At 44.6% G+C, this 12177-nt stretch overlaps 1 protein-coding gene across 1 annotated transcript in view; it reads right to left on the bottom strand.

The window, feature by feature from the left end:
* Positions 1 to 12177, bottom strand: part of Znf704 (zinc finger protein 704) — a 192674-nt gene that overhangs the window by 12821 nt on the left and 167676 nt on the right. The window contains exons 6-7 of the mRNA XM_048358983.1: positions 11264 to 11531; positions 10310 to 10414 (exon numbers count right to left, since the gene is read on the bottom strand). Coding sequence (XP_048214940.1) covers positions 10310 to 10414; positions 11264 to 11531 — 373 coding nt within the window. The remainder of the gene's footprint in view (positions 1 to 10309; positions 10415 to 11263; positions 11532 to 12177) is intronic.

Below are 12177 nucleotides of genomic sequence, written 5' to 3'. Positions count from 1 at the left end.
GGCTTAGTGATAGAGTGCTTGCCTAGCATGCATGAAGCCCTGGGTTTGATTCCTCAGAACCACATAGACAGAAACAGCTGGAAGTGGTGCTGTGGTAGAGCACTAGCCTTGAGCACAGAGAGGCTCAGGGACAGTGTGCAGGCCCTAAGTTCAAGCCCCAGGACTGGCAAAAAAAATTCAAAACCTCAAATTTAAAATTGTCACATGGACATGAAGCAGCATAATTGATAAAGTGAAGCTCTGAATTGGCCCCGCACTATTGTCAGTTGTATTTAAATTACTTTGCTGCTGTTTTCCTAACCCTTGGTTTTGTGAAAATATGCCTCCACAAGAGCAAACACTGTCCCAAAAGCAAAGTAAAAGTTAATGAGCTTAATGTAAGAGATAAAATAATTGTAGCTATTTTCAACATGCCATGTGAAACTGTACCCCGTTATTTCTTTTTTCTTTTTCTCTCATATTCGCTTCCCATCGTTTTACCCTGCTATCACTGTATCTGATCTTAGTACCCTCAATACTGTATATAGGTGTATTAGAACTAGGGAAGGGAAAGGGGACACCAAAATTGGGAGACAAAGGATAAAAAGACAAATCATTCCAAAAGCAATATTTAGAAAACCATTTGGTGTAAACCAACTGTACAACTCATTGCGGGGGTGGGGGGGAAGGGAAGGTGAGGGGGAGGCAGGGGAATGATGGAGGAGGTAACAAGTTGGATACGAAATGTACTTACTGCCTTATGTATGAAAGTGTAATTCCTCTGTACTTCACTGTTGGGGACTGTTCTGGCCTTGGTGGAGGAAGGGTGCCAAGAGCGAGACGCTGCCCTTCCCCCAGCCCTGGGACAGTGTGGGAGGGAGCCCCTCCCACCTTTCGGCCTCAACTGGAAAAGAAGCCCCCCGCCCCTCGGGAGGCGAACACATGCATGCCACCATTATAGGGTTGTCCAGCCCACAAAGGAAGTTCCATGACACCACTTGAGGGGCAGTCCAGTCAGCCAATCAGTCAGTCACCCCAAGTCCTTCCCCTTCTGCCTTTGTCATCGTAATAAATTTCTCTGGCCCGCCCTCTGGGGGCTGAGATGCATCCCACCATCGTGGCGTTTCCCTGAAGTCTTCTTTCTGCATCAGTAGGGGCTGGCAATGAAGGGGACTTCAGCATCCCACTCCAGCTTAGAGCGGTCTGGTAATGGCTCAGGCATTTCCCCGGGAGATGAAGGGGAAAGGGTCCTCAGAGGCCCGACACATTCTCCCCTGGAAAATTGGGGGAGAAAGGGGTCCAGAACCCCCCGACATAGGGATCCATCAGATCCTTACATATGGCACCCGAACGCGGGGCGAATCGCATGGCCGGGAATTCTGGGGTACAGTACATGTTTCAGGAGTGGGATGTGTCCTCCAAATGGGGGGGGGCACGCACAAAGAGAGTCTCGCGGGATGTGGTGCCAGAGAAAGTTGCCCTGCCGTGGCGATTTGGCACCAGGCGGGGGAGGGAGCGGGGCATGCCTACCCCGGAAATGTGGCAGTGGAGCAGCGGGCCGGGAGCATGAGGACGGCGGCCTCGGGCTGGGGTCGGTCCTGCTCTGCGTGCCCGGGGCCAGACAGCTCAGCCCCGCAGTGGTGCTTGAGAAACAGCGGGCGGCCTAGCGCCCAAGAGCGGCAGTGGCGTGAGCGCTGGAGCGGTTTGGCGCCCCCCGCCAGCTGTGCGGGACTGAGAGGGGCTTCACGAGTCCCGGGAGGTAGCGCTGGAGGGAGTCGGGTTGCGGGCTGGGCGTGAAGTACAGTCTGGGCTCCGCACAGCCCCGGGTTCGCGAGCTGCATGTGCTGGGGCCCACATGGCCTCGGGCAGTGGCGGCACTCCAGGCACGTATGGCCACCTGGGCCGGCGCCCCCGTTGGGGTTCACAGGTGGCGGCATGCGCTGAGGCCCGCGTGGCCTCGGGCGGCGCTGGGCATCTAGTGAGGAAGTCTTTGGGCAGCCGAGCGTGGCGGGCTGAGCACAGCGCAGCGGAAGCTCGGTTCCGCTGCTTGGGAAGCCCCGGCATGGCGGCTTCAGAGCTTTCGGGAGAGGGCTGCTTTTGGGCCGGGCTGAGGGTCTTGCAGCGGCTGGGCGGGGCCAGCGGCCTGCCTGTGGCCCCAGAGCAGTCTGTGAAAGGACCCCTGCTGCGTCTGCCTGTCATTTGCAGGCTTGTGGCTGCCGATGGAGTTAAAACAACAACAAAAAAGGGGTTAATGTTAAGTTTTCTCTAGCTAGTCAATGCACGTGGTGGGCAATGGAGTCCTCCATCTTAAAGGTGGAGTCCCACCCAATCCCCCAGGTGAGGGGCATGCCAGACTCCCCTGGGCTGGGCGGGGACTCTGACTAAACAAGCCTCCAGTGATTGCGCTACCAATGGGAGTGGCTAGCGCCGCACCATGCTTGCCTGCATGTTTTCTCTCTGTGACAGACTTACGGCTGCAGGTGGGGTTAAAGCCAGGGAAAGCTTCAAATTGTAAACTAAAACAAAATATTAAAGGGGAAAACAAAGAGTTTTGATACGGCAATAGGTAATTTGATTCAACTTCCATGTTTACCAGTTCAAAGATACAAAAAAAAAACCCAACAAAACTGGAGGAGTTTTTCTAAATGGATAAAAAGGTTTGCTTGTCTGCTGTGATTAAAAAAAAATTGTCATGTTGTGAGTGGGTGACTAAGCGAGGTTTCCTTTTTGTTTTTTATCCAACCACATGGTTCTATTATGGGCAAATTAATACCATTTGCCGCTGGAATTCCAAAAAACTTAAATGGCCAATGAAAGCAATTTTAAGAGCGCTCAGGTATTTTTTTTGTGTGTATGTGTGTGTGTGTGTGTGTGTGTGTGTGTGTGTGTGTGTGTGTGTGTGTGTGGTTGTTGGTAAGATTTAAAAGCAAGACAAATAGGTTTTCAGCCCAATGTTCAATATTAACAAAGGTGTCTATAAAAATTTCCATAAAGTTCAAATATGCAACATGTGGTAAAAGTACAATGGTATAAAACCAGTGTGTTATTTTATATTCAGTGTGTTAAAAGTTAAGTGTGCATCTAGTCTTAACAACTCTTTGGCATAAATTAAGATTTTACCTTTCCATTTTTCTCTCCTGTGTTCTCATAAACTCTCATGATCAAGGAATTGGGATTGCTTCACACAAATGTGACTATTAACCTCAACTTTCCTGACCCAGGATTAATATATTGCTTTACAGGATGCAGGTCGACGTATGTGCTAGCCGCATGGGCGGTGGCAGCCCGTGGATACAGAAAGCTGCCACCACAGTCTGTTCCCAAACTGTCTGGTTTCACTACTAACGATCTTCTCCCAAGATTAGAGTTGGGTTCATAAATAGTCCTCTCCTAACAGTTACTCCAGGTTAAATCACCATAGTTATGTTAGTGGCCACAGAGCTAGCCAGGTGAATTTTGTGATTAAGAAAATCTTTTCACCCTGCTTAAACCAGAAGGGCATCAGTCTACCAGAGCCAGGAATGCTGGGAAATTTTAAACACCCTAACCAGTCTGTACAGAAATTTTGCAGGCAACCCAGAGCGAGATGTGACAGTCTATCCAGAGATGCCACTGCAGCCTTGCCTAGATTTCTCCATCACATGGCATGGAGCCTAATTTGGGGATGACTGGCTATAGGGACACAGCCACTGCCGGGACTGAGGATTTCACAGTGCTTTAACCATTTGCCCTTGGTTGTCATTTATCTGTGTTCTCTTTCACTTGCCAGTGGGATTAAATGGCGATTCAAGTTGATGGCATATAAATCTCATGTTCTCTAAGTGTTATAGCAAAACCTTAACAAACAGTTTTTGGTCAGTTCTCAACGAGTTACAAATGGATTATCTCTGCTGTTTTTCCTTGTTGCTCAATTGGAGATAAAAAAAAGGGCTTATATGACTAAGACTCCCTGGATACAGTTCAAAGCCAGCCCGGGCAAAAAAAAAAATCTCTCTAAAATCCCACCTCCCAGTTAAATGGCAATGAGCCAGATTGAGAGCTCAACTACAGAGAAACAGCAAAAGGCTGAAAGCAGCACCGTGACTCAAGTGGTAGAGCACTAGCCTTAAACAAAAGTGCTCAGGGACAGTGCTCAGGCCCTGAGTTCAAATATGGATGGGAAAATGCAATTCCAGCAACAAACGTTGAAATTCCTGGGACTTAGCCAGTCCAGGAGACGGAAAGGTGGAGTGGAGCGAGAAGAGAATGGTGTCATAGTATCCTAGAGGGAGCTGCCTTGTTTCACCCTTTCAAAATGCATCAGAGCTGGGAAATCGAGAGAGATAATTCCTGTCTATTTTCTTCTTTTCTGCCAGTTGTATATATGTGTGTGTGTGTATATATATATATATATATATATATATATATATATATATATATATATATATATATATATATATTTGCCTCTGACTGGCTACGCCAAACCGGTTTTCTATCACTAAACACTTCTTTCAGTCATTTCTCCTTACCTGTTCACTTTACAATTGGGTTTATGCTCCAAAAGGAACTTTTCCTGGCTTATGCCCAGGGTGTATTCTATGTCATTCATGCCAACCAGCTCTGAGAACTTGTCAATACTTTGCCTGACCTTTTCAAAAGTGTCTTTTGACAGAATAACATCTCTTGCTGAGATCACCAATTGGGAATTTGCTGTTCATAGCCATCACCCTAACACAGACCTGAACCCTGGAGGCACCAGCCTTGGAAACTTCTGGGTATGCCCAAGATGCCAGAGGAAACCATAGCACTCTCTGGCCCCAGTGACCATTCTCATGGTAATGATGGGAACTTTTGTCAGCCACACTGGACGGTGCCAGGCCCTTGATTACGTCGCCCCCTTGACAGCAGGAAGTAGCTACAGAAAAAGAGACCTCCACCCATACTCGCTGCCTGGTGGCCGCCGGTGTCATAATTTTAAAAAACAAAAGGGGGAAGTATTCCCCAGGATTAATTAAGGATAGTTATGCTTATGTTAATTATCAAGAAATTTTAAATCATCCCGAATCAGTGTGGGATGGAGTACTGTTTATGTGTTTTTCCAGATTGGAAAATTAAACCCAGAGCACCTACTCTGGAGAAATGTTTTCTTCTTGGTCTCTCCAGGAAAAGGAGGACCATGTTGGACTTCTGCTCTTCCATGGAAATATGGAAAGTAGGACTGCATATGGTAGGAGGCAACCAAGCTTCCTTTCCTTGTTTGCTTTCTACATTCTTTCTTGAGCATCTTATGGCTCAATGTTTTGACGTGGCGATATTGCCCACAGCGTCACACAAAAACTAAAGGAATTTTGCACCGTGCTTCTTCCTTTCCTCTCCCCCTGCTGCTAGACTTGGGGAGTCCCGTTGGAAAAAAGATAGGAGTTGAGGGTACTGACACTCAACCCAATGTTTTATGATAGAAAAGTTTTCTAAAAGTAAGCGCAAAGGTTTAGCACCTTGGCTTCAATGTTTATATTAAAGAATGTTTTACTAATCACTTATGTTTGAGTTATCAGCTACTGTGAACTGACAGGAATGCCAGAGTTTCAGCCTACTTCTACTTCACCACCAAAAGAGGGCTCATGTCTGTACCTTCCTGCACTTGGCAGAAACCAGCTGAGGATTCCGACTTCTGGACAAAGCTAGATGGATGGACCCTTACCTACCCCTCACCCCAGTTTTGTGGAAGGGGCCCCACAGATCTTATGTCAACATTTACCCTATGCCCACACATGCCATGTATTTACAGCATCCCCTGCTCATTGAAAAAACAGAAAGGGGGAGATGTTGGGGACTGTTCTGGCCTTGGTGGAGGAAGGGTGCCAAGAGCGAGACGCTGCCCTTCCCCCAGCCCTGGGACAGTGTGGGAGGGAGCCCCTCCCACCTTTCGGCCTCAACTGGAAAAGAAGCCCCCCGCCCCTCAGGAGGCGAATACATGCATGCCACCATGATAGGGTTGTCCAGCCCACAAAGGAAGTTCCATGACACCACTTGAGGGGCAGTCCAGTCAGCCAATCAGTCAGTCACCCCAAGTCCTTCCCCTTCTGCCTTTGTCATCGTAATAAATTTCTCTGGCCCGCCCTCTGGGGGCTGAGAAGCATCCCACCATCGCGGTCTTTCCCTGAAGTCTTCTTTCTGCGTCAGTAGGGGTTGGCGATGAAGGGGACTTCAGCATCCCACTCCAGCTTAGAGCGGTCTGGTAATGGCTCAGGCATTTCCCTGGGAGTTGAAGGGGAAAGGGTCCTCAGAGGCCCGACACATTCTCCCCCGGAAGATTGGGGGAGAAGGGGGTCCGGAACCCCCCGACATAGGGATCCATCAGATCCTTACACTTCACTTTGACAATAAAGAAAAACATTTTTTTAAAGAGATAAAATAAAAACATGAGCATGTTGAAAAGTGACATGTCTCTAATGGAAGCTAGGGGGCATCATGGCAAAACTGAATCAAACCTCTTGTACAGAGTACTAAACCCTGCATCCTGAGAATTTGCAGATTTTCTTCAGTGATGATCTTCTTGGAGCAAAATTCCTGCAGATACTAAGATTTACTATATGATTTTGAACCCTTTTAAGGAATTAAACAAAAACAATAAAAAGCCCAAACCAATAAAAGAATTGTTTAATTAAGAGTTAGTTAACCTAAGAACTAAGCACTACTGTTTTCTCCACCTCCTCCAAATTCATGTGTAGAAACTCAAGCACCCTTCCTCCCTGTACTTGGAAATAAGGCCTATAAGGAATTAAGGTTAAATGAGGTCATAAAGTAGGGACCCTAATCCAATAGGATTAGTGTCCTTACAAGAAGGGACACCAGAGGGCTGACACACATGCATATCATCTCCTTTCTCTCTGTTTTGTCCTCTATCCTTTCTTGCTATTGGTTGCACACAGAGGAAAGCCTAGGTAAAAAGAAAGCCAGAAAATGACCACCTACAAAACAAGAAGATTGCTGCCACCAGGAATTAAATTGGCTGACACCTTGACTTTGGACTTCCAGCCCCTAGAATGGTAAGAAACTAAGTACCTGTTGTTTAAGTCACCCAATCTATGTTATTTTGTTATGGCAACTTGAGCTGATTAATGCAGGAGCCCAGAGCTCTAAGTTTTCTGTCATAAACTGACAGAGAAAGGAATGCAGATAATTAGAAGTAAAAGCAACTCACTGGAGAAAAAGGTAAAAGAAAGCTGTAATTAAGAAGGGCCTTTTCTCTACCTCCTCACAGCCTTAGGCTAGAAAAGATGGAACTTACAGTGGTGTTTGTAAATATGTAGATCAGCCTTCTGGGTTTACACATCTCTGGGAAGGGCCTTACTCAGGGAACTCATTAAAACCCAGTGTTCAGGAAACCAAGCACAAGCAAATGAATAAGTAAAACTTTACAAACCTTGAAATTGTTCAGAAGGGGATTTCCCCTATTTTCTAGATAGTGTCCCAAACCCCTCTCAGTACCAAAGACAGTATCAAAGACAGAGGAAAGAGAACTCTAATTGAGGTGACCATGTTGAACCATTTGTTTTGGAGTAGAGAGAGAAAGATGTTGATTTTTTCCCTCAAGATTTAATGAAACAGAAACTACAGTTTGGACATAGGGAAACCATCCTTAATACTAATTCATTATAATTTACTGCTTTGAGAACTGCTGTCTGAATTAACTCTATCTCCTTGTGACCCCACTCCTGGGCTCTCTAGGGACAGGTAGGTGCTAGCACCAGTCCATAGATGTGTGAAAAGCTTCAGGAATGCTGGCCCACCAGGAAAGTTGGTCCACAAGTAGAAGCAGGACAGCAAGCCCCTGGTATGTATGTATGTATGTATGTATGTATGTATGTATGTATGTATGTATGTATGTATGTATATATGTATTTAAGGGAATATTCTTAAATGTTCTTGTCTTTCTGGAGTAAACTACCTTCTCCTGCCCCATCTTAAAAAGGACTAGCAAAAAAAAAAAAAAAAAGTCTCTGCTGCTACAGGTAACACATCTAGACAGACTCAGAATGCTCTGGTGAAAAAAAATAAACCAGACGCCAACACAGCAGTTCAGTGGGTTACCCATTTAGCCCTGAAACTGTCAAAGCTCTCTGCTAGGGCCTCCCTAGTAACCAACACATGGAGACGAGGGATTCTGAGAAATTGTGAGCACTGAGATACACACAGTGTTTTTCGTTTTTTGTTGTTGGAAAACAATATAAGGTTTAGCTCACATAGTCTATGCTATTTTGTTATGGTAATGAGCTGTAGAGTGTTATCCCTTAGGAACTGAGGAGACAGGCAGCCAGTAAAAAACCAACAAGAGTGACTTCTCTGTACTTCAGAAACGAAGGGGGAAAATTCATTTTGGTCACTGAGGTTTTGCTATCCTTGACTTTACATCAGATGGACCATATGGTATATGTTTGTCAACATTTTTCCCACTCAAAGGCAGGGAGCAAAGCATTCAATAATTCTGCTATTGGAGATGCGATTCTAGTCTAATGTGGAAGGGTTGTCTCAAGATGTGCTTTGGAAAGCCACTCTGGGCCTTTTGATATCTACCAAGAAAAAAGTCTCCAGAAGGACACTCAATAAACTGACACTAAATTAGATCAATGTTCCTGCCAGGAGCTAGCTAATACCGGTAAGTCTAAGCTGTTTTCCACTACTGTGTATTGACTAGGTCATTCTTTCACTCCTCCCAGCACCTTCTACTGGTTAATGAAACAGGCAACTGTCAAAATTATATGGTATTATTTGAAACTTAGATTCTAGGAATGTTTTCTGGAAGCCACCACTACCCAACTTGCTACCAGCAGGATGCCTTTTATTGTTGGTTATTCCTCTAAGGAATTTAATACATATTCATTGACAGAACAGCATAATTCATTCTGCCACTTTCATTTTTTTATCGGTGCCCCAGGAGGCTTTTACACTTGCTGGGAACTCTAGGAGTTGCCAATAATTGACAATAAGGAGCTTTGTGGGGTCTTTGCAGGAAGGGGTAGAGAAGAGAAAAGAAGGTTCATGTCTGATATTCTAAGCCACTTTCTGAATCTTATCGGGAATTATATACCGCTGTAGGCATTGACACTGTGAGGGTCTATGGGTATTCTCTGATAAGCTATAGAAGACCCAATATACTTTTAAATACATGGTTAGGAATCAAGTTAATTCTTGGTGATTCATCAGACATTAGTTTAATACGTAATATGTCAAGTTAATTCTTAAGTACTATTTCTTAAGTACTAATTCTTAAGTACTATTCTTAAGTACTATTTAAATCTGGTTGGATACTCTGGTATTGATTAATTTTCAAATTATCCACCAGTATGGATTCTGTAGGCCTTGAAAGAAAAAGAATTTAATTCTTTCATTCTTGGAGTTACAAATGCCATGCCACAATACCATCTGAAAGTAACAAATTTTTTAAATGGCAAAATAAAGTTTTATCTAAGCATGTTAAAAACATGATTCTTTAGAACCCTCCACCCCATGTATAGAGATCCCGAGTAGAGTTTGTCAATATTTTGATCTAGGAATAACAGGATGTTTGAACTATCTGGACTCTTTAAAATAAAACTTATCTAAGAGCTCCTGAACCAAAATCTGAAAGTAACAAATTTTATATTGATAAACACTTTTTCCGTACAAGGTGTGAGTTCAGCTATTAATTCTGTAGTCTTTTTGGAAACATAAATATACCATCAATGCAAATAATTTCTAACAAGTTTATCAACATTTGAAACTCTTCTGTTTTCTTTCTTTCTTTTTTCTTTTTTGTTGTTGCTAGTCCTGAGGCTTGGACTCAGGGCCTGAGTACTGTCCCTGGCTTTTTTTCCCCTCAAGGCTAGTACTCTACCTCTTGAGCCACAGCACCCACTTCTGGCCTTTTCTGTTTATGTGGTGCTGAAGAATTGAACCCAGGGTTTCGTGCATGCTAGGCAAGCACTCTACCACTAAGCAATATTCCCAGCCCCGAAACTCCTCTGTTTTCTAAAGTACCATTGTGAGCATCTTTTTCACAGAGACGTGAACCTGTCTGAACTATGAGATACCTCATTGATGAGTTTACAACATCACTTAAGAAATATCACTCTTTTGGGCTGGGCATGGTAACACTTGCTTGGAATGCCAGCTACTCTGAAGGAAGGAAGATTGTGGCTCAGGGTTGGCCCAAGCAAAAGAGAAAGGTGCAGCTCCAGTGGTAGAGTGCTCGTCTACAAAGTGTGATTTTAGTATGCTGCTTTTTTTTTTCTTCTACATTTCTCTAACTTATTCCCTACCTTTACATTTGACTTTGCCATATTTCTGGCTTCTTTGTTTGTCTACTTACTGGAATGCCTGTGAAAGTGACTGGAGGAGACTGCCAAGAAATGCTGAAGCTGCTGCCATTAGGGGTGAACTTGGCTGATCCTGGAATGGTCACAGGGGGTGTGGCCTGTTAAATAGAAAACAGAATTATTATGTAAGAACCTTCCCCCCGCCTTGGATTTAAACTCTTATTATCAAAGTAGTTAATGGGGCAGTGTCAGCTGTATTAATAACTTAGACCATCTCTTAGGTAGAGTCAAAGGTGGTAAGCAGGTCCAGACTTTTTTGCCCCCTAATATATCTTTGCTGATTGTGGGTCTTGAACTCAGTGCCTTGGGCACAATCCCTGAGCATCTTTGTGCTCAAGGCTAGTGCTCTACCACTTGTGCCATAGTGCTCACTTGGGCTTTCTTCTGAGTACTTTATTGGTGATAAGAGTCTCACAGACTTTCTTGTTCAGGTGGCTTTGAGCTACAAGCCTCGGATCTCAGCCTCCTGAGTAGCTAGGATTACAGGCACGAGCCACTGGCACATGGCTAGGTACAGACATTTTATACATGTTCAAACAAAACCTCTCTAAAGTACAGAAGGAGATGTTTTTTGACTGTCAAATTCTGAAAATTTTTTTTTTTTCTTTTTTTTTTTTTTTTTTTTTTTTGGCCAGTCCTGGGCCTTGGACTCCGGGCCTGAGCACTGTCCCTGGCTTCTTCCCGCTCAAGGCTAGCACTCCGCCACTTGAGCCACAGCGCCGCTTCTGGCCGTTTTCTGTATATGTGGTGCTGGGGAATCGAACCTAGGGCCTCGTGTATCCGAGGCAGGCACTCTTGCCACTAGGCTATATCCCCAGCCCCAAATTCTGAAATTTTATTACATATACATATTCCCATTTTTAGCAGTTAACTTTTGCTCCCAGGAAGATGGCTACTACTTTTGGTCCACATCAGGGTGATTTCACAATTAGTCCCTTGCAAGTCACCTGGTAAGCATGGTCCGTGTGCACGAGGTAGAGGGTGGTAGGAGCTGAGCGGCTCAATGGTGTCATCAGTTTACTGTCAGATTTGGCACAAGGAGTTTCTGTCCGGCTTGAGTCAGGGATGGGGAAAGTAGGAGGTGAAGCCAGGGACTGGGAGGGAGAAACTGGGGCCAGGCTGCTCAGTCCATCTGCCATGGAGTCTGTGTTAAGCTTGATCTCGGTATAGTAAAAATCTTCTTCTCCATCACTATAATCAGAGTCTCCAACACGCCTAATGCAGAAGAGAGCAAACAGATGGGCTCAGCCAATTGGTGGTCTTGCCTTTAAATCTTGTAGATTCTGCCCCCTGTCTGGAATGTCCTCTCTCTCTTGTCTACCTAGAGCGATTTTTCTCATCCTGCAACACTTGACTGTCCACTTGGAGGAAAGTCTTTCCAACCTCTCCTATTGTTTGAATGTTTTTTTCAAAGCTCATGAACTTAATCTCCCAAATTTGGTTTTTGGAAAGGTGGTGGGGTCTTAGAGAGGTACTTAGGATCATATGAGACCACAAGGGTAGGTCCCCAGAATATCATTGGTGGCTTACAAAGAACAAGACAGACCTGAACTAGTAGGCTTTGTTCTGTCTCACCATGTCACTTCCTCTGCCAGGTTATGATGTAGCAAGAATATCTTCACTAGAAGCTAAGCAAAGATGCTGGTGCCAAGGACTTGGACTTCCCAGCCTTCAGGAATGTGGGTCATATAAACTATTCTTGATTAATTACTCTCAGGCATTTTATTACAGCAACAGAAAAGAGGCTACAACAACATCTTATAGTAACACATCTCCCCATCCACCCATTCACTCATCTGACCACAATTTATTGAGTATTATATTCAGGTTGTTCTATCTGTTGCTATTATAGTGAACAAAA

Source organism: Perognathus longimembris, chromosome 12 (genome assembly GCF_023159225.1).
Source record: "Perognathus longimembris pacificus isolate PPM17 chromosome 12, ASM2315922v1, whole genome shotgun sequence".
Classification (NCBI taxonomy): domain Eukaryota; kingdom Metazoa; phylum Chordata; class Mammalia; order Rodentia; family Heteromyidae; genus Perognathus; species Perognathus longimembris.
Note: the sequence above shows the minus strand (reverse complement) of the source record. Positions and strands in the feature narration are given on the sequence as shown.